This window comes from Rhinolophus ferrumequinum, chromosome 3 (assembly GCF_004115265.2).
Source record: "Rhinolophus ferrumequinum isolate MPI-CBG mRhiFer1 chromosome 3, mRhiFer1_v1.p, whole genome shotgun sequence".
In the NCBI taxonomy this organism is placed as follows: Eukaryota; Metazoa; Chordata; class Mammalia; order Chiroptera; family Rhinolophidae; genus Rhinolophus; species Rhinolophus ferrumequinum.
The window spans coordinates 32,533,509-32,556,110 of NC_046286.1; the positions used below are offsets into that span (position 1 = coordinate 32,533,509).

Consider the following 22,602-nt stretch of genomic DNA (forward strand, 5'->3'; position numbering starts at 1 on the left):
CTATGGTTGCCTTGACCTATCTGTATGGCTGTATGACTAGCTACAGAAATTGCTAAGTAACAGGAGAGAGAGAGCCTTGCAGTTGGCATACTCAATAATAATTTGCAGGATTGCTCAGGATCCAGATTCCCCTCACAATGAGAAGCAAAATGTATGGGTAGTGTGTCAGATGTAACAAGGTGTCAATCCCTGTACTATTTTGGCCTTGTTATTCCATCAATAGAAGAGAGAGCACTGAATACTGTCAACTCATTTGGAGCACATGCCAAATCCCTTTACGACAGCACCCCAAAGTGTATTTTCTCACCTGGTTCCAAAAGTAAACCTTCAATAAGGCTGTCCATTTTCTGTAAGATCAGTTTCTTCTGGTCTGATAGGATATGTGATAAGACTGGTTAATCCCACAGTCATCAGTACCCTGCTTTGGTAAAAAGCAATGTTGTATGGGATGCTATATAAGGTGTATGGTGTATAATGTATTTAATAAGCCCACAGCTGGACTGTATAAAAGAAGCCTAAGTCAGGGAAAGCAATCCAAACCCAGAATAATTGACTTGCTATAGAACAAGTTGCTACCTCCTTCATTATAGTAGGATGCCATTGCAATCAAACCTGTCACCCAGGCTATATAGTACAATATCAGAGAATCAGGTTGGTCACGGCAAGTAGTGGTGCTAATCAATCAGTCCTGGCAGGGTTAAGTAATATGAGTATGTCTCCATGTCACCATGGCTACCTTATAAGTGAGCAACTGAGTAAACACAGCTGTGGTGGGGGGAAGGAGCTGTAGAGTGGGTCATTGTGGTAGCCTCTGAAATGGCCTTCAGTGATCCTCACCTGCTTACTCATCCCCTGAGTAAGCCCCTCCCTTTGAGAGTGGGCTGGATCTGATTCACTTCTAATGATAGAATACAGCAAAAGTGATGGATAATCACTTCTGAGATTAGATTACAAAAAGACTGTGGATTGCATCTTGAGCCGTCTCTCTTGTTCTCTCATTTTTTCATTCTGTGGAAAACCAACTGCTATTGTGAGATAATCTTTGGAAGAGCCCATGTAGCATGGAACTGAGGGAGGCCTCAAGTCTAAATCACCACAAGGAACTGAAAAATCCTATAATCATGAGTTTGAAAGCAGATCCTCCCCTCGTCGTGCCTCCACATGAGCCAGCTGACAGCTTGACTGCAACCTCATTTAAGACCTAGAGCCAGAGGCATCCTGGCTCCTGGATTCCTGTCCCACAAAAACTGAGAGAATAAATGTTTTAAGCCACAAAATTTTGGTACGTTAGGCAGTAATAGAATAATCTTGTCCTAAAAACCCTTTCGTAATTGAAGCCTTTTCTGAGCATTCAGTGGGACCCAAATGTTCTATGCTTTGGGGCCATTTTGAGAGGTCCTATTCCAAAGAATTATTCCAAAGCCTTTATATTACCAGCCCCTGACAACTTGACTAAACCAGTGCCCATGTAATGATGTAGATCTTTATCTTAAGTCATATCTCCTCCCAGGGAAAGTATACAGGATAAAAGTTCTGCCCTTTGGGAAGAATTTTATTTTATTATTTTTTTTACCTGTCTCTGCTGTTCCTTGAGGTCCTCGGTTAGGTGGAACTCTAAATGCCAAAGCCTGCTGGGTCAGTATATTGAGCAAAGCCATCTGTAATCCAGCTTTGACTGTAATCCTCAGTCAATTGGTGACAAGGAACTCATCATTAAGCTGTAGATATGAGCTAAAGGCCAAAAATATGTGTGTGTTAATGAATATTGTGTGGGTTTTGGCTCTGGCCCTGTTCTATATATACCACTTCTTCTTAGTGAAAGAACTCCTTATCTAGGAGGACCAGATAACTACTATCAGTTCATGAGAAACTCAGATTATATAGTTACCCGATGTCACATGGTCATACATTCCCAGGGCTCAATAGCTAACATACTTTCTAAAAAAGAAAAAATTCTAAAGACCTCCACTGTGATTCTGTAAAAACTTACGCAGGTTACAAAACGCCTGCTGATCTGCCACATATGTTCTTAACATATTGGAGCTGTTGTAATTTAAGGGCCAATTGGCAGCGCTCCTTCCAACGCAGCCTGGACCAGGTGGAAAGCCTTCTGTTGCTCTGCACTTCACTCAAAACTGTCATCTTTCAGATCATCTGATCAATGGGTCAGAACCTATGAATCAGGAGTTCGCCGAACAAGTAGAGATTTAAAAAATAAAAGAGAACGGAGGGGAAGAGTAAAAGTCCTCAATCTTTGTATACTATAAAAGAAATCTTCCCAGAGACCTTTTACCTCAGGTTTAAAGGAATAAACGAAATTATTCCCTCATCCAGCTTCAGTTATGAATTGGGGTTTTAATTAATACTGCTTCAAGATAATTTGGGCTCGTTCTTCGTGACAAGGGGGGTCGCTCTGCTCCTTTTTACCTACAAACAGGTTGGGCTAGGAGCGCAGATTCTCAGCGCAGGCTAGGGAGGCCCCGCCCCACCCACGGAGGCCCCGCCTCACCCACGGAGGCCCCGCCTTACGAGAGCCCCGCCCCTCCTGTGGGGCTGACCCGGGAGGACGCGGCTGGCTCCCTCCGTGGGCCGGGCCTGTGCGGATGCTGCGGAGGTCGGCGCCATGACCTTATACCGGCTGTCCCGGTTTCTCGGTCGCGTTCCGGCCACAGCGTGGAGAGCGGCAAGTAAGGCGCCCGGCCTCGGGGCCAAGGTCGCGGGCGGGGTCGCGAAGACCCCGGCGTAGCAAGCAAGGCCTCCCCTGGGGAAAGCCGCGTGTGTCCCAGGCGTCTGAGGTGCGGGGGGTCCCCAAGCTTCTCTCTTCTTCAGCTCGGCCACCCACGTCTTGGCCCTGGGTGGGTTCTGTCACCGCCCCGGATCTCAAGGGTGGGACTAGAGCTAGAAGATGCCGAAGCCCTTCCAGCCCGGATGACGGCTTCCTTCCGGCCACTGCTCTGAGCTGGAAGGGCAGCAAACGCTCAGGTTGTGTATTTGGAAGCTCGCAGGGCGCACTACCCTTTGATGTTCAAGGGAAAAAATGGAAAAGGGAGCCGGTTAGGAATGGGAGTCATTCATGTACGTATTTACATCAAAAAGTATTTGTGGCACTTTACAGTATGAAAAAAATGGAAAAGTGTAGAAGTGGGTCACGGGCAAATAAGTATAATAAAAATTAGGTGAGGCCAGGGATTGTTAATACAGAGGAAATATGCATGCTTTCAGTAAAAACTAACATTTTTTAACCCGTTTTGGTTGGAAAATTTGCTCAATGTATTACAGACTTCGCCCATGAAGTATGCTAAGCATAGTTTAGGACATCTTGGAGAAACTTCTGTAAGTTGAAAACAGCATTAGTGTTCCTCCTAGTAATGGGTCCCAGATTTCTATGCAGTTTGTTTTCCTTTCTGTAATCATTTGTCCCCAAACATATTACTTGTTAATTGTAAAAGTTTTAAATGGTCCGGAAATGAATAATATAGAAAGTGAAAGTCCCACATTATACAAACCCCAAGGTAATAACTAAAATTTTGTTGTGTGTTCATTCAACAACTCTTTTTCACTAGTGTTAAAAACTTAAGAATTATTTGATATAAAAATTTATATAACGTGTAAGTTATGAAGCAAAGCCAATATTTATGAATCCGTTCTCCAGTTTAAGAAATAGATATTTCTTTTGCCAAGCGGCTCCCTGTGTTGCTGCTTCCTGTGATGCAGTTGTGTAAATTTGCATGTTTTTCATCGCAATAGAAACGGTTTCATACCATTTGTATTTATTTTACTTGCTTTTTCCAACTAACAGTGTATTTTGAGAGTCATCCGTATTGGTATGTGAGGTTGTAGTTATTCACTTGTGAAAATTATGTTCTTCCATGCTTGTCAATGGCCATTGGGTAATTCTGGAAACAGCAGGTTTGGCTGCTACACATTCTTGTATGTGTTATGGGTGCTCTTGTGCAAGGAGTGGAAATCCTGCAACATACGGTATAGGGCTGTTCAATTTTACAATATGATGTCAAGTTATAAAGGCAATGTCCATTCCTACTGGCAGTTTACACTTCTACCAGCAGTATACTAGAGTTCCTGTTCCACATACTTGCCAACACTTGATATTACCAGAAAATTAAATTTTTGTTTGCCTATGGGATGTTGAAATGGTATCTTACTGCAGTTTTGCTTTTCTTAGGTTAGAGAAGTTAAACATCTTTTCAAATATTTATTAGCTTTTCTGTGAAATATCTTTATTTTCTGTCCTTACTCAGATGTCTAGTACTATGTTGACTAGAAGTGATAGTAGACATACTTATCTTATTCATTTCTTAAAGGATTGTTTGTCTTTCTTATATTTTCTACATGTATTTGAATACTAAACCTTTTTTAGTTATGTGACAAATAGATTAGTTTGTGGGCTGTGTTTGTTACTCTGACAGTGTCTTTTTTTTAAAATCATATACAGCAGTGGACAGAATAGAATAATGGATGTGCATGTACAGTCATGCAGCTTCGAAAGTGTCTTTTGATGAGCACATATTCATAATGTTATAGTAACCTTGTTATAGTAATCTTTCTATTATCAGTTATAGTAATCTTTCTATTATCAGTTATAGTAATCTTTTTGTTATCAGTGAGTGCTTTGCGATCTTACCCAATAAAGCCTTCTCTACCCTAAAATCATAGAGACATTCTTCCATATTTTCTTCTCAAAGATCTGTAGTTTTATTTTTTATTTTTAAACCTTTGTTCTACCAGGAATTAATTTTCATGTATGGTATAAGGCAAGAAACCAATTTCATTTTTTTCCATAACAATAACCAGTTACTCCAGGTCTGCGTATTGAACATTTTCCCTACTGATGTAATTTAATGCCAGCTATCATAAATCAAATTTACATATACATGTGGCTGCACCAATCTGCAATCCCACCAGCAGTGCACTCGGGATCCCTTTTCTCCACATCCTCGCCAGCACTTGTTTGTTGATTTATTGGTGATAGCCATTCTGACTGGGGTAGGTGGTATCTCATTGTGGTTTTTATTTGCATTTCTCTAATGATTAGTGAAGTTGAGCCTTTTTTCTTATGTTTGTTTGCCATCTGTATGTCCTCTTTAGGAAAATGTCTCTTCATGTCCTCTGCCCATTTTTTATTTTATTTTATTTATTTATTTATTTATTTTAAAGATTTTATTGGGGAAAGGGAACAGGTCTTTATTGGGGAATAGTATGTACTTCCAGGACTTTTTTCCAAGTCAAGTTTGTTGTCCTTTCAATCTTAGTTGTGGAGGGTGCCGTTCAGCTTCAGGTTGTCCTTTCTGCACCCTCTGCCCATTTTTTAATTGAGTTGTTTGTTTTATTGGTGTTGAGTTGAATGATTTTTAATAAATTTTGAGTATTAACCCTTTATCAGATATATCATTGACAAATATCTTCTCCCATTCAGTAAGATGCCTTTTTGTTTTATTGATGGTTTCCTTTGCTGTGGTTTGATGTAATCCCATGTTTATTTTTTCTCTTACTTCCCTTGCCCAAGAGAATATGTCAGTAAAAATATTACTAAGGGTAATGTCTGCAAATATTCTTTCCATGTTTTCTTCTAGTTTTATGGTGTCAGATCTTACATTTAAGTCTTTAATCCATTTCAAATTTATTCTTGTGTATGGTGTAAGGAGGAGGTCCAGCTTCATTTTTTTTGCATGTGTCTGTCCCGGTTTCCCAGCACCATTTATTGAATAGACTGTCTTTATCCCAATGTAAATTTTTGCTTCCATTGTCATAGGTTAAATGACCATATAGGCATGGATTTATTTCTGAGCTATCTATTCTGTTCCATTGATCTATGTGTGTGTTTTTATGCCAGTACCATGCTGTTCTGATTACTGTAGCCTTGTAGTATAACTTCATGTCAGGTATTTCTCAAGATTTGTCCTTATTTCTCAAGATTGCTGTGGCTATTCAGGATCTTTTATGGTTCCATATAAATTTTAGGATTATATGTTCTATTTCTGTTCAAAATGTCTTTGGTAGTTTGATAGGAATTGCATTGAATCTGTATATTGCCTTAGGCAGTATGGACATTTTAACTATATTAATTTTTCCTTCCATGCACATGGTATGTGTTTCCATTTATTTGTATCTTCTTTAATTTCTCTCTTCAGTGTCTTACAATTTTCTGAGTACAGGTCTTTTATTTCTTTGGTTAAATTTACTCCTAAGTATTTTATAGTTTTTGAAGCAATGGTAAATGAGATTGTTTTCTTAATTTCTCCTTCTGATAATTTATTATTGGTGTATACAAGTGCAACTGATTTCTGAATATTAATTTTGTACCCTGCTACTTTACTAAATTCATTTATCAGCTCCAATAGTTCTTGGTGGAGTCTTTGGGGTTCTCTATATATAGAATCATGTCATCTCCATGTAATGACAATTTTACTTCCTCTCTACCAATTTGGATGCCTTTTATTTCTTTTTCTTGTCTGATTGCTGTAGCTAGAACTTCCAGAACTATGTTGAATAAAAGTGGAGAAAGTGGGCAACCTTGTCTTGTTCCTGATCTTAAGAATTTTAGTGTTTCCCCATTGAGTATGATGTTAGCTGTGGGTTTATCATATATGGCCTTTATTATGTTGAGATATGATCTCTCTATTCCTGCTTTCTTAAGAATTTTTATCATAAATTGCTGCTGGATTTTGTCAAATGCTTTTTCTGCATCTATTGATATGACTGTATGATGTTTATTTTTCATTTTGTTAATGTGGTGTATCACATTAATTGATTTGTGGATATTGAACTAACGTTGAATACCAGGAATTGATTGTAGTGTATGATCTTTTTAATGTATTGCTTAATTTTGTTTGCTAATATTTTGTTGAGGATTTTTGCATCTATGTTCATTAGGGATATCAGCCTGTAGTTTTCATTTTTATGTAATATCTTTGTCTGATTTGGGGATCAGGGTGATAGTGGCCTCATAAAAAGAGTTTGGGAGCTTTCCCTCCTTCTGGATTTTTTGAATAGTTTGAGGAGAATAAGTGGTCATTCTTTTTTGAATGTTTTGTAAAATTCACATATAAAGCCATCTAGTCCAGGGCTTTTGTTTGTTAGGAGCCTGTTGATTACTAATTCAATTTCACTGGTAGTAATCAGTCTATTCAGATTTTCCGTTTCTTCTTGAGTTAGCCTTGGAAAGTTGTATGCGTCTAGAAAATTATCCATTTCTTCCATATTGTCTGATTTGTTGGTGTATAGTTGCTCATAGTATTTTCTTAAAATGTTTTGTATTTCTGTGGTATCTGTTGTCACTTCTCCTCTTTCATTTCTGACTTTATTAATTTGGCTCCTTTTTTTTTGATGACTCTGGCTAAAGTTTTGTTGATTTTGTTTATCTTCTCAAAAAACCATTTCTTGGTTTCATTGATCTTTTGTATTGTTTTTTGGTCTCAATTTTGTTTATTTCCATTCTGATTTTTATTATCTCCTTCCTTGTACTTCCTTTGGGCTTTTTTTGCTATTCTTTTTCCAATTCCCTTAGGTGTAAGGATAAATTGTTTATTTGAGATTTTTCTTGTTTCTTTAGGTAGGCCTGCATTGCTATGAATTTCCCTCTTAGGACTGCTTTCACTGCATCCCATTGCTTTTGGGTCATTGTGTTTTCGTTTTCGTTTGTCTCGAGGTATTTTTTGATTTCTTCCTTGATCTCATTGTTGACCCATTCATTATTTAGTAATATGTTATTCAGCCTCCATGTGTTTGTGCGACTTCCAGTTTTTTTTTTCTTATATTTGATTTCTAATTTCATAGTGCTGTAGTCAGTGAAGATGCTTGATATGATTTCAATTTTCTTAAATTTATTGAGACTTGAGGCACATGGAACATTTTCCAAGATTTTCCATATCTTGGAAAATGTTCCATGTGCGCTCGAGAAGAATGTACATTCTGCAGCTTTAAGGTGAAATGCTCTAAAAATATTAATTAAATCTAACTGGCCCAATGTGTCATTTAAGGCCACTGTTTCCATATTGATTTTCTGTCTGGAGGATCTGTCCCTTATTGTCAGTGGTGTGTTGAAGTCCCTTACTATGATAGTGTTACTGCTGATCTGTCTTTATTGTCAGTCGATATCTGTTTAATATATTTTGGTGCTCCTACGTTGGGTGCATAGACGTTTACTAGGGTTATGTTCTCTTGTTGGATCAAAGCTCTTTTTTTCAAACTGTAACATTGGATGTCTCCAAGACTGTCCGGAAGATATGGACAGAGGGAAGAATTTTCACTGTATATGTCCTTTTGTAGGTTTTGAACTTGGATAAATGTGAATGTATAAACTAAAAACACATTAAGTAAAATTATTAAATTTTTAAAGTAGAACAAATAAACAGCTCCTATTTTCCCCCTCTCTGCTAGGATCACCCCTTTTGTGTCATTCTTTGAGGAAAACAAGTTCCTCTCAAGGTGGAAATTCTGAACCTATCAAACAATCTCTTAAGAAGCCAAAGTTACCACAAGGTCGTTTTGATACACCAGAAGATACCGATTTAGAGAAAGACATACTGACAAGTGAGTACAGTAAAGCTCCTCTTTTAATTTTTGAAGTATAAAGGAAAGTGTTTTAGTTATTGTAAAAATGAACAAATGAAAGACAAGAAACATATTATTGCTTATAATTCTTTATTAACAATAATAAAGCATATTTCAACAATGAATAGAATTACCATGTTAACTATCAATGAATAGAATTACCATGTTAACTATATATATATTTAAAAAGATTTCCAAGCCCCTGACAGTGATTGATTGTGTTTCATTGTTAAATTTGTTATACCCCATTATTCATATGACAAAATATATGAATTGAGACCTACTTTAATGCAAATGAGAGAAACCTACTGGAGCAAACTTAAGCAGAAGTACTGTATGGGTTGTTAGGATATAAGGTACAGGTGAGGCACTCCAGGGCAGTGATGCTTCTGGGCCTTAGAAAAAGACTGGGCCCTTGTTGCTAAACACTACATGGAAACCTGGTCACTTCTCATCTTTGTCTTCTGTCTCCAACCTCCGTACTCAGTCCACTGGGCATTAACTAACTGCTCCTAGCAGCTACTCAGTGCAAAAGCGCAACCAGACTGAAATTTCTTAGTCTTGATTCCAAATTTTCTAAGCAGAGAGATCATTGGTCAAGCTTGGTATTCAGAGCTGAATCAGTCAAGAGTGCCCAATGGGTTGGTCACACATGAAGGTGGTTGTTCTCACTGTGACCATGTGGTTGAGGAACGAGAAGGGGAAGTTTCGAGAATTTTTTTTTTTTTTTTTTTTAGTGTGGTGGGGTGATAGACTAAACATTTTCTATTCAGTATCTATAAAATTTGGCTCATGCTAATGCTCTGTTTTTTTAAAGTACTGCTTTATTTTTATTCCATACCCTTTTGTACCTTTGAATTGTGGAATATGTGCAAGTATTAGCTATTCAAAAAACTAAAATGTTAGACAGCGTAAGTGTAAACCATTTTGAGAGTTTGGCAAGGCTGTGCTTGCTTGTCTAATTTTTCCAGTCATATGAGAGTTAACCTATCTATGCAGGGAAGCATCCCAGGCAAGAAGATATCAGTAGAGGATACTGGGACCTCTGTCTGGAACTCTTTCTATAATACAAAGGCTTTTGTTGTTTGCTCAATCAGTTAATATTTCAACTTATTGCACTTTGTCAAGCTGAATCTAATAACCCTATCAGTCAACCAAGATGACAACTTTTTAAAAGTTGTCATAACCTAAAGGTAAAATTTTTCTTCACTGGTTTTAGCTAAGCATAACAATCTGAGAGGAAATATTTCCTTAAAATATCACACAAAATGAAAGCAGCAATCCCAGAAATAAATCCTCACATATATGGCCAATTGATTTTCAACAAGGGTGCCAAGACCATTCAATGGGGAAGGGCGTCTTTTCAATAAGTTGTGCCAGGAAAACTGGACATTGATAAACAAAAAAATGAAGTTGGATCCTTTCTTTGCACCATATACAAAAACTACCTCAAAATGTATCAAAGACCTAAGAGGTAAAACTATAAAACTCTTAGAAGAAAACATTGAGGAAAGTCTTCATAACTTTGGATTTGACAATGATTTCATGGCTTTGACACCAAAAGTACAAGCAACAAATGCAAAAAATAGGTAAATTGAACATCCTCAAAATTAAGAATTTTCGTACATCAAAGAACATTACCATGAAAATGAAAAGACAACCTACAGAATGGGAGAAATAATTACAAACATTTACAAATTATATGTCTGACAAAGGATTAATATCCAGAAAATATAAAGAACTCCTACAACTCAACAACAACAAAAAAACCCCAACTCAATTAAAACATGGGCAAAGGACTTAAACACACATTTCTCCAAAGAAGACATACCAATGACTAAAAGCACACGAAAAGATACTCAACATCACTAATCATTAGAGAAATGCAAATCAAAACCACAATGAAATACCACCTCACACCTACTAGAATTGCCATAGCTTAAGAAAAACTGGAAAATAACAAGTGTTGACAACAGTGTGGAGAAATTGGAACCTTCATGTGTTTCTGGAGGAAGTGTAAAACGATGCAACTGGAAAACAGTTGGGCGATTTCTCCAAAAGTCAAACACAGAACTACCTAATGACTCAGCAGTTTGACTCCTAGATATATATTCGAAAGAATCAAAATCAGGAACTTGAACAAGTATTTGTACACCCATAGTTATAGCAGCTTTATTCACAGTAGCCAAAAGGTGGAAACAACCCACACGTCCATTGATGGATGAATGGAGAAACAAAATGTGGTATATACCTACCACATTCTAATATTCTAATAGTATTCTAATAGTAGAATACTATTTAGTCATTAAAAAGAATGACATTTCAATGTATGCTACAACATGGATGGACCTTGAAAACATGCTTAGTGAAAAGTTAGACAGAATGACAAATATTATATGATTTCACTTATCTTAGGTACTTAGAGTGGGCAAATTCGTAGAGACAGAAGGTAGAATAGAGGTTGTCAAGGTCTAGGGGGAAGAGAAGGTTTTTGTTTAGTGGGCACAGGGTTTAAATTGGGGGTGATGAAAAAGCTCTGAGTATAGATAGTTACACAACATTGTGACTATTTAATGCCACTGAATTGTAAACTTGCAGATGGCTACAATGATATATATGCTATATATATATTTACCACAATAGAAAAAGAAAAACAGGAAACATGTTTCAAAGTGTAATTTAGAATTTTAAGTCACTTAATTTTGGTTTACTGGAGTTTATGTTGAACATATCATCTCTAGGCAAACATCACCAAATCCAGCAGACGCCTTTCAGTCCTCATTTTATTTGAACTATCCACGACCTTTGACAGTGTTAATCCCTGATTCTGGAAATCCATCTTGGTTTAAGTTATATTTTCACCAGTTTCTCATCCTTTTTTTGAAACCATTTCTTCTTGACTCTTTAAGCTCCTCTGCCTCTGCCCAACTCCAAAATGTAGGTTTATCCCTGGCCTCTGTCCTTAGCCCCTTAAGCATTCCTAGGGAGAGCTCACATTTTCCCAAAATGTTCTTAACTGTCAAGTATGTGTTGGTAATTCACACGTTTGTACCTCTCGTGAGACCTCTCTCCTGAGCTTCTCCTATAGCCACCTGCCTCCCATTTATCTTCATTTGCATATTCCAACTATATCTCAAGATATGTCTAAAACTAAACTCATCCTCTCCTCATTGTTCCCTCCTACCAGACCAACCCCAATCCTCTTCCTTCTGGATTTCTATTCTGCCCCATCTACCAGGTCACCCACACCTGATATTGGGATAAAGCTTCACTCCTGTATCCTGGATTCTTCTTAACATCCCTCAAATTCATCTCCTCTTAATCCATCCTATCAACAATGCAGCCCAAATTCAAGCTGTCTCTAGATCTGTTGGTCTCCTAACAAGGCTGTCTGCCTCCGTGTTTCCTTCCTTCTAGTTCTGTCTCGCTGCTTCTGGTACACACTTCATTCTAAGAAAAATTTATAGGTGGTCCCTTTACGAAGAGTACAGTTCATTATTAAGATGATAAGGAAGATTATTTGCAGCTTGGTACCCTGTTTGCTGCAAAGATGAATTAGAAAGGAAAATGAGATAGAAAAATAGCTATGAACGAGAAATCGTGTATTAACTGGCATGAGAGAGGTATAGGAAAAAATCAGAGAAAGTTAGACAAAAGAGGTAACATTTGATCTGGGGTTTAAAGGAACAATAAAATCATGATAACTGGATAAGGAGCAGTGAGGAGATGTTTCAAAAAAAGAAAGGTGTGGACAAAGAGAAAGAGGCTGTGGAATATGACACATGCAAGATAGCTAATGGGCCTCTTTAGCTGCAGCATAACGTGTATATAGTGGATGGATGGAACATAAAGGCTAGAAAGGTAGATTTGGCTCAGATCTGGGAGAGCCTGAAATGCCAGGTTATGGCCTATGAGCTCCATGCAGTGAACAGGGATGAAAGCACTAAATTTTTATGGATGGAGATTGTTTTAATCAGCTTTACTAAAGTGTCATCTGCATATAATAAAACCACCCATTTTAACTAAACAGTTCAGTGAATTTTAACAAATGTTTACAATCATGTAAATATCACAAAAGTATAAAACAGTTCCATCCCCCTGAGAGTCCTTCATGCCTCTTTACAGTTAGTCTCCCCCTGGCAACCATTGATCTGTTTTCTATCATTATAGTTTTGCCTTTTCTAGGATTTTTTAAAAAATAAATGAAATCCTACAGAGTGTGTTTGGCTTCTTTCACTTAGTGCAACGTGGAGGAGGGATTCTGTTTTAGGAAAATTAATTCTGCCTTCTGTGCAGGTTAGGCAGGAGCCATGAGAGTCGGAAAGCAGAGATGAGTTAGAAAACTATTGCATTACTCTAGCCTGGGACTCAGGGTGGTAGTGGTGGGAATACAGACTATCAGCAAACTGGAGGTTATAATGAGGGTGAAAACTAGGTTAAACAAACAGGAAGATAGGAGATGGAAGGATAGGAGCTTGTGGTCAGAAAGAGAGCTCACGAGTGTGGGATTTTGAAAAGGAACATATTTAAGAGAGAAAATCCAAGTGGATGGCAGAAGTGGAGATGAAGATCACTAGGAAAGATGATTGGGGACCTCTGTGGCCCGACACTGTGATGGTTCATTAATGTGGAGGGAGATATGAAGGATGATGGGGAGAGGGATGAAACTGTGAACCAAATATTGATCCCATCCAAGGAAATGGAAGAGTCTTTGAGTTCATTACAAGACTGGAGAAAAGCATTGGACGAGTGAATGGTGTGGAATTGACAAGAGGAAAGGCTGTAGAGATCTGATGGTAGAATGAGAGGCTGGGAGTAGCGATGAAGAGCAGTGGTATCTGGATGCTTTCTGTCCTCCCCAGGGGGACTAAATTGTGTCCCCCTAAAATCCATATGTTGAAGCCTTAACCCCAAGGTGAAGATGAGACCTTTGGTAAATAAGTAAGTTTAAATGAGGTCATGAGTGTGGGGCCCCCAGGATGGCATTAGGCCCTAATAAGAAGAGACACTAGACAGCTTCCTCTCCCCCTCTCCCCCTTTCCCCCTCTCCCTCTCTCCCCCTCTGCCTCTTTTCCTCTGTCAAGTGAGGATACAGTGAGAAGTAGCCATCTGCAGGCCAGGAAGAGAGCTCTCACTAGAACACAACCATGATGGCACCCTGATCTCAGACTTCCAGCCTCCAGAACCGAAAAAATAAATTTCTCTTGTATAAGCCACCCAGCTGTGGCTTTTTTTTTTTTTTTTTTTATGGCAGCCTGAGCTGATTAAGACAACCAGTGAGCCCCAGAGATATGTGAGAAAGAAGAGCTTCCAGTAGCAAGGCTTTCAGAGGAAGTCAAAGCAGGGAGTTCTTTAGAAAACAAAATTATTAAGAGGATAAGGGAGAGTTTATTGACGGTAGAAATAGATAAATCCGTTTATCCTGTCCCATAGGATTAATTGAGAATTAATTGAGTTGATATGTATAAAGTGTTTAGAATTATACTCAGGATGGGGATTCCTATTGTGAACACACAGTAGTAACAGTAATAACTGCTGCTTTGTCCGTAAGTGGCAGTGCCAACTCACCAGTTGTTGAAGCCAAACCCTGTGATGAGGAACAGTAATACTCATAGCTCTGGTTAATTGAATGTCGTTATGTACCTGACACTATGCTAGACCTTTTACGTTTATTACCTTGTTGAGTTCTCAAGACAATAAGGCAGGAATGATAGTTGTCCCCATTTTACTAACAAGAAAACTGAGGCATTGAGTTAAAGTAATCTTCAAAGTAATCTTGTTTCAAAACCATCCAAACTCTATGGATTTGTACCCCTTTCTGTTTTAATCGAGCAGCACATATGCAGCCACTTCCCAGATTGGACCCTGGGAGCACTGAGAATTCTAAGTCACTCACGTAGGTAGTAATGTTGACTGAATGTGAAAATTGCATCCTAAAGTGATTTTTCAAACTCAGGAAAAATAACTGCATTGCAAGACTGCATAATAACCTGGTCAGTAGTATCTACTCACTAACTGTGAAACTCTGCAACCTTGTCTACAGAATTGACCGTAATACTTTTCTCATCTCTATTGACTGGTCTGTTCCCGTCTTCTTTCTTTAGAATTTCCAGACGATGTTAATCCTGTTACCAAAGAGAGAGGTGGACCCAGGGGCCCAGAACCTACCCGATATGGAGATTGGGAACGAAAAGGACGCTGTATTGATTTTTAATCTACGTGTTCATTAACTTCAGTATCTTTTTCTGAATACATACATCTGAATTAACTTATTTCTGATTACTTTTCTGTATATCCTTTGATCATCTAATTTCTATAATGTGTTTAAAAGTACATATGGCTTCGGAAGAAAATATGCTGCTGTAAATTAGGAAAAGGAAAATATTTCTGCATTGTCACATTGGTTTTAATTTAAATGTATTGGGGTATACACGTGATGGTTATACCTGCAGACTTTTCTTTCATCATGTTTTAGTTTAAATTAATTACTTATAAAATGCAAATATACATAAAGCAACTTTTGTTAATAATTATGTTGCCATGTGCTAGGTAATATTGGCTTTTTAAATGTGAGGTAACTAGTGCATTATATTTCAGAAGGCCATAGTAACAACATAAAATATTTTACTTGGAGCCAGATTACTTGAGTACAAATCCTGGCTCTACTACTTTCTGGCTTTATGACCTTATGTTAAGTTCTTTTACTTCTCCGTGCTTAAGTATCCTTATGTGTAAATTGGAGATAATATGAGTTCCAGCTCACAGGGCAGTGACAAGATTAAGGGAATAAGTACATGTAAACCACTTGTAATAGCTCTCACCTCAGTACGTGTCATCTGTCCTTCAATCATGACTGTGTTTTTCTGAGTCTCTAGGCTGGCTTCCTGGGGGGAAAGATTAAGAAACTGAAATTTTAAATACTTGAATTGAAATTGTTTCATCTGACTATAATAACATTAAAAACTCATTAGTTGGAATATTAGTGATTATTTGTATAGATGAACTGAGCTGAAATATACACTAGTTTGTAAAACATAAAAATTCAGGCACAGAGGGCAAATAAGAGAAAAGCAGGGCATAGAATGCACCAGCTTAGTCAGTTTTGATGACTCAATAGTTTCTGCCCTATGGCCTTTGGATAACGAACTGGGTCAGGAAAAGTCAAGTCCAGTTTACAGATCTGGAAAGATGGGAACTGCTGGACCTCCCTTAAGGCGTCCTTTGCTGTCCTATGACCTCACTCAGTGACAGAGATTGGGCCTTTAGCCCCCAGGCTATACTTAAATTACTTAGAAAGAAAGGGTTTGCAAAGTCTGTAGGAGACAATGCAGTGGGCGGATAATTGTGATGTGAATAATAAGTGCAATGAGAACATTCTAGGGAGATTTATTTAAGACAATAAACTTTTTACAAAGTATATTCTCCCAAGAAACAAAGTAGCTAGTGCAGAAATTGGGACTAGTCATGCAGTCTTTATACCAGTCTCTCTAAGTCAACATTGTTCTTTTAATTGCAGTTACTGTGTATCCTCCTAAGGAATAACCACATTCCTAAAAAACTATGCTACAATTTAGTCAACCTCCAATTAGCCCAGATTAGTGAAGGTTTTTACGACATTAACATTTCAGAAATACTGTGTTAAATTATTTTATATTGTATAGTTTTCCTTGGGTTCCACACTAATCATCATGATTTGTGACAGAGAAAAGACAACTTATAGACTTCAAAAACTAATATAAAATATGTAACAACTGAATTAAGTTGTATTAAGATAATAGAATCCTTGATGTCTGTTAATAGTAACGTGATTCATGACAGCTATCAAATATATGGGTAAAATTTGGTGGCATGAAAACGTTTATGGTCTTTATGTTCATCAAACACAAAAACCTGAAGACTTAAAAAGGTGCTGTGGTGGAGTGGAAATGCATCACTTAAATTTTCTTCTGTGGGACGTAGACTTGACTGTGACCCTGAGGTTTGCCAATGGGACCAACACTGTTTCTGCTGAGGCCACGTTTCCCCGCTTCCCCGCTGCTGTTTCTATCGGTGAGTGGGTGGTGGCGGGGCTCCAGTGAATGAGTAGGATGGGCAACTCCCCTGATGGGTGCTTGTGGTACAAGGACTCCCCGTTTGCCTTCCCAGGATTTTCTTAGGACTGGGCTGTTGTCTGAGACTCCTCTGACCCAGTCCTGTCCTTCCCTCTCTCCTTCACAGGTGTGAGAGTCTGCCTATTCCGCCCCTTTATTACACATAAAAGTCTCCCCAATAAATCTCTTTCACGTTTAATCCCATCTTAGCATCTGTTTCTCAGAAAACTCAAACTAACGTGGATACATTGAAAAGAACAGTTTATAGACAGATTTTCAGAAAATGTCCCACGAAGCTTGTGGGTTTTTCTAGTGTAATAATAGTTTAAACACTTTACTATTATTAATACATTGTTTGGGGATTTCTGGGAAATTATAGGCTGAGCTTTTATGTACAAGGCTCGTACCATGGAATTATTTTATTTATATATATATATAGTAGGTGTTTCAGTGGATGGAATTGAATTATGCCCAGCATTTTATCTTAATTTGATGTCAGTTGCTTGACCAATTTGATGTCAGTTGCTTGACCTACCATAAGTCAAAATATAATAATGCCTATTATTAAACTGGTAAGAACAAGCCTAAAGCCATGTTCTGCTGGTAAATAACAAATGTTTGTTGGATGAATAGAATAGTTTATAGTGAGCAAACTTTGTTCCTACTTTCCCATGAGTAGGAAGTTATGTGCAAATATTGAGAAATATTTATGATTAATAAGTATTCAGTATCAGTTCTGTGTCCTCTGGGTACTTTGTTCTGTCTTTCTCCTTAATATCTTTCATTTGTAGAAATGAGAAAGACTCCTATAGGCTCTTGGCCTTGGTTCAAACAAATGCTGCTTTTTGCATCTGCCTCTCTTTATGGGGACAGTATCAAATATTCTCTCTAAACCAACTTCTCTCTTACAGTCACTCAAATCTCAGTGGAGAATTAAAATGTAGCCTTCTCTGTTTTTCAGGGTTTTAGATAAAGATGACAGAATCTACTCTATTTCAGTGGCTGCTAAACTTTTCAGTCTTAGGGCCCTTTTTTACTTTTAAAAGTCTTTTGAGATCCCTAATTTTTTAAGACACTAAAGAACTTTTACTTACGTGTGATATATCTATTGATACTTAACTATATTATGAATGAACACTGAGCAGTCTTTAAATGATGTAATTCATTTTAAAGTAACACAGTAAGAGATCCATTACATGTTAATATAAAATAACATTTAAAAAATAACTAAAAGATTCCAAAACAGCAAACAATTAAGAAGAGTGCCATTGTTTTATATTTTTGCAATTCTCTTTAATGTCTGTCTTAATAGAAAGCAGCCGTATTCTCACATCATCTTCTGCATGCAATCTGTCGTGATATTGTTTTGATTGACATATAATAAAAGCTGGCTTCATACGCAGATATAATTGGAAAAGGATTTTGCAGACCCCCTAAAAGAGTCTCAGAGACCCCCAGAGTCCTGAATCACATCTCTAAGAACTGCTGAGCTTATGTAAGTGGGAAGGGAGGTACTAAATACAGACTCTTTAAAAGGGCTAGCAGAACAGGCTGAAGTTCCAAGACCAAGTTTCAGAATGACACAACAGCACTGGCTGAAGAATGGAGCTACTGCCTGAAAGCATAGTTAACTAAACTTCTGCACGTAGCAGCCTGCACCCGCCACCACCACCATGGGCCCAGAATCCCTGTGACTGCTGCTGCCTGCACTGGCAAAATGAGTCCCAAGCTTGTTTTCCCCGCCACCTAATCCATCTCTGCCATTGTCTTATGTTGGTGTATCTGACTGGTGGGCACTAAAGTCAGATGTCTGCACCCCAGTGGAGGCTGATAAGTGTACCTCTGCCGAATTCTAGAGATGGTGTTTAAAAGATTTTGGTCAGACACAACAAATGTTACTTGCTTACTGCCATCATCTAAGAAAACTACTAGCTGAGAATCTGTTTTACTGGGGCATACAATAGAGAAATGTAAAATATATAAAATACAGAAGTGTAAAAATAAGGCTTACATAATCCCTGAAACATGTTCAATGTCTATGCCTGCTTCTGTAAATGTTGGGCATTTGAGCCTATAGTTTATTTTTGTGCCTTTTGCATAGCCTTGGTTCGTGAATATGAAGATTAGTTATGTGAAAGTTGCTTGAAATTCTATAGCATCCTATATTCTTTAAAATACAGGTTAGGTATATATAGACCTTGTGTTTCTAACTTAGTCTTAGCAAGTGGAATCTTGTCGTGAAGCTGCAAGTATTCCTAATTTAGCTGTTGCTGATAAAAGAAATTATGGACAGATTGAGAAGGGAGTTTGTCGTTGATGCAGTTGTGAGAAGGGGATGAAAATCAATCGAAGGAGCTTTCAGAAGCAACTTAGAAGAGAATATCGGAAGCTGAAAGCACACACAAGGAAAAGACTACAAAAGTGTTTTTGGAGGATTGTCTTTAAGTAGCCCCTTTGGAAAAATCTGAGTTTATAAAATGAGATGTTATAGACCGTGTGCTGGAACCATTATCTTAAAAACTATATTCCTTAGCACAGGAGGTTGCTGTGTTGAGATTGGTGTCTACAACTCTACAGGCACATGCAATGTGGATTCTGGAGTTGGCCAAAAGAGCTTTATATTTGGTCTCATTCTTAACACAATGACCCAGGTAGATGCCATATTTTAAAAAAGGGTTACACAGGCTTTTGTTTTGATAGTTATCCTCTCATTTTCATTCTGCTGGTCAGAAATGTGAGGACTTTTGACTGAGTTGCCTCGTATCAAATCTGAACCATTGATGATTATGAATCACAGCCCTCTACCATTTTGCAAGCCTACATATTAAATGTTTCAACTTGGTAAAACAACCCAAACCTTTTCATTCCACAGTTTTACATAGGTTAATGCTGACTAGAATGCCCCCTGCCCTTCTCTACCAACACGTAACTCTTCTTTCTCCCTCCAATCCTTTGTGGAGTGAGGCTAGGTATAAATTACATAATTGAAATGTCCTCCTCTACAAAAAAAAAAAAAATAGGTTGACTCATGTCACGTGATGCTCTCCCAGCTCCTTAATCCCGACTCCTCTGGTCCTGCTGTCCCTGCGCAGCCCCTCCTCCCTCCTGTCGGTACATAACTGGCATGCAGATCACTGTCCTTCTGCACGTGTGTGCTGTGGCAGTGCTGGTGACTTGGTCCCCGTCCTGTATTCCAATTTTCTGTTCTGTAGGGGTTAGAATGCACAAAAACATGGCTAGTGAGGGTTCTGAGTACACGTGAAGTTCTGCCAATTAGATGCACTTGTTGAGGTGTGAAAGGAGGTGGGAGGCAGGGCCATCGTCCTACCAGTAGCTTTTGTGGTTGACTGGCACAGTGGGAGACCTGATTTGCCGGCAGCAGCACTCTAGTGTGTAGTCACTAGCCTTGTGGGGTCACCTTTGCAGCAGTGACATCCATGACCTCTGATTCCTGGGTTGCTATGTGTTAGTGTGTTCTTGCACTGAACAGTTCCCGGAGAGAGGCTTGTAGTTCCTGACATTCCTCCTTGTGGCAGAAGTGACAGTCTCCCTCTGTTTAGCAGAGTCAAAGAATATACCACCAGACCAAAGAGGCCTACCAACACCGATTCCAAGTTGTAATGAAATTGCAGACTATCAATTGCAGGGATAAACAGAACATCAAAAAGCTTCAAAAGAAGAACGAAAATGTCACGTAACAAAAAACAGAGAGTACCAAGCTTTCCAACAGAACACTGGAAATTAGTAAAACAATCTGATCCAAATTCTGAGGGGAAGTAATTTTTTTATTTGGAATCCAGTACAGCTTACATAGCCTGCCAATCAAGTGGGAGCATAGAATATACCCAGTTAACCACGTATGAGAATGGAATAAGTATATTTTCAGACAGCAAGGCCTAAGGGAAAAAAAGGTAAAACTTTACTTCCACGCACCTCCCCTTAGGAAACTACTGCTAGATGGGCTTACCAGAAAGAGGGCATAAACCAAAAAAGAAGAATGTGTTGAATCCAGGAAGCAAGAGATTCCACAGGGGTGCAATAAAGGAAAGTTCTAGATGCAGCTGAGTAGCGAGTCCAGGCAAGAGCTAAGAGGTAGGAGGTATATGAGAGGGAGCTAGGAGGGAGGAAGGGAAATCGACGTGACCTATTTTTACTGTGCTGGAGCATTAGAAAAATTATAAACACTTGACAAAGGAAGAATTTAGAAAATGTCACCAAGTACACAGAAAACTATGCAAATAAAATATGAGAGAGTTGTTAACTTTAGGAAAAACAAAATTTTGTATGAGAAAGGATATGTTACTACAGTACAGTAGCTGGCTTAAAAGATAACATTGCATACTCTTAATAATTTTTTTTAATTATTGAATTTTTTGTTGAATTATGACTTAACCTGTGGGAGGTGAGGCAGAAGATGGCAGTGTTGGCTGAATCTCCACCTCTGTAATGACAAGCGGTCAAGAGATAATTGCCACAATTGATAAATCCAGGGATAACAATTATTCATATTATTTAGAAATATGGAGGTAAATACCAGAATGAACTAGAAAAGCTAAAAGTGGTTACCCCTAGGGGTGAATTAGCTGAGCAGGGTCTGTTTTTCATTGGAAGCTGTATTTCTTAAATGAATATATTATTTTAAGCATTTATACAGAGTCACTGCGGAAATTTAGAAAACAAAGTATGAAGAAGAAAACAAAAATGATCTACAAAATCTCTGCACCTGTTGAACCTTTGATGTATTGTCCTTACATACATACATGTGTGTATATAGCTGTCACCCTAACAATTTCATAGCCAAAAATGATAATCGCATTATTTTAATTTCACTTCCTTAATCACCAGTAGTGAGAAACCCTTTTCCCTATCAGTCTTTTGCCTGTCTTCTATTAATTGCTTTATCTTATCTTTTGCTCATTGGTCTTTTGTTATTAAATTTACGAGACTTCTGTTTTTTAATTGTGTTGTTTATGCAGAAGTTTTCATTATTTTTCGGGGTCAGTTGTGTTTTTTCCTTTGTAACAACTTGGCCTCTGTGATCTTAATGTATTAATGTCCCTTAACAGTTTCCCTCGGTGGTTCCTGCCCGTGATGGCACCTCAAGTTCTGTGTCCTTCCAGGTCTGGCCTTTGACCCGGCCCCCTTCCATTCCATTCAAGCCTCACCATTCGCAGCCTCTCAGAGAGGCTTTGCAGCACCTCCACACCTGGATAGATAACATGCCTTCTGCCTGAAAGGCCCTTTTCTTTACTATGCCTAGAAAACACCCATTGAGCCATACCTCACCTCCTTCACTCTCTTTTTTGGGTACTTTTCACCTTCAGCTATTGTAAACATGCTCATTTGTTGAATAATTTTCAATTCTACCTCTTCCATGATGCTCAAAAACATGTCTAGTGAGGGTTGCTGTGGGCTTCCTTATTTATCTTCCTGTTCCTGATTTATTGTATTCAGCTTTGTAGCCCCTGTTTGGCACAGTGCAGGATAGTTAGTAAATTCAATACGTGTTTGCTCAGTGTTGAATCCTTCAGTATTTGTGGTAGGCAGAGCTCCCCAATGGCCCCCAAGAGTCCTTATCCCTGGTGTAAGTGCCCTGTGTAATCCCTCCCGTCCACTGTGGGTGGGACCTGTGAATATGACCAGTCATTCCCTTGGTTACGTTACATTATATGGCAAAGGTGATGGAATAGTCGTTCTAGGGGTCACGTTAAGAGTTTAGAAGACTCTGCGGTAGGCAGCAGGAGGGCGATTCTCCTGCTGACTTTGAAGAAATAAGATGCCATTGGCTAGGACCTAGAAGCTGAGAGTGATCCCTGCTGCCAGCCAGCAAGAAAACAAGGACTTTCGTCCCACAGCCATAGGCTCTGAATTCTGGCAACTACCTGAGTTGGGTTGGAAGAGGATTCTGAGCCTCAAAAGAGACCCCAGCCCCAGCCAACAC

The 22,602-nt window shown here is 38.5% G+C and overlaps 1 protein-coding gene across 1 annotated transcript; it reads left to right on the forward strand.

Moving 5' to 3' along the window:
- The first annotated feature begins 2,547 nt into the window (after nt 1-2,547).
- On the forward strand, nt 2,548-15,623 carry SDHAF4 (succinate dehydrogenase complex assembly factor 4). Its single transcript, XM_033103077.1, has 3 exons — nt 2,548-2,687; nt 8,398-8,550; nt 14,676-15,623. Exons 1-3 carry the CDS (start codon nt 2,624-2,626, stop codon nt 14,783-14,785), a joined length of 327 nt encoding a protein of 108 aa, XP_032958968.1. The 5' UTR covers nt 2,548-2,623; the 3' UTR covers nt 14,786-15,623.
- Nucleotides 15,624-22,602: the final 6,979 nt, after the last annotated feature.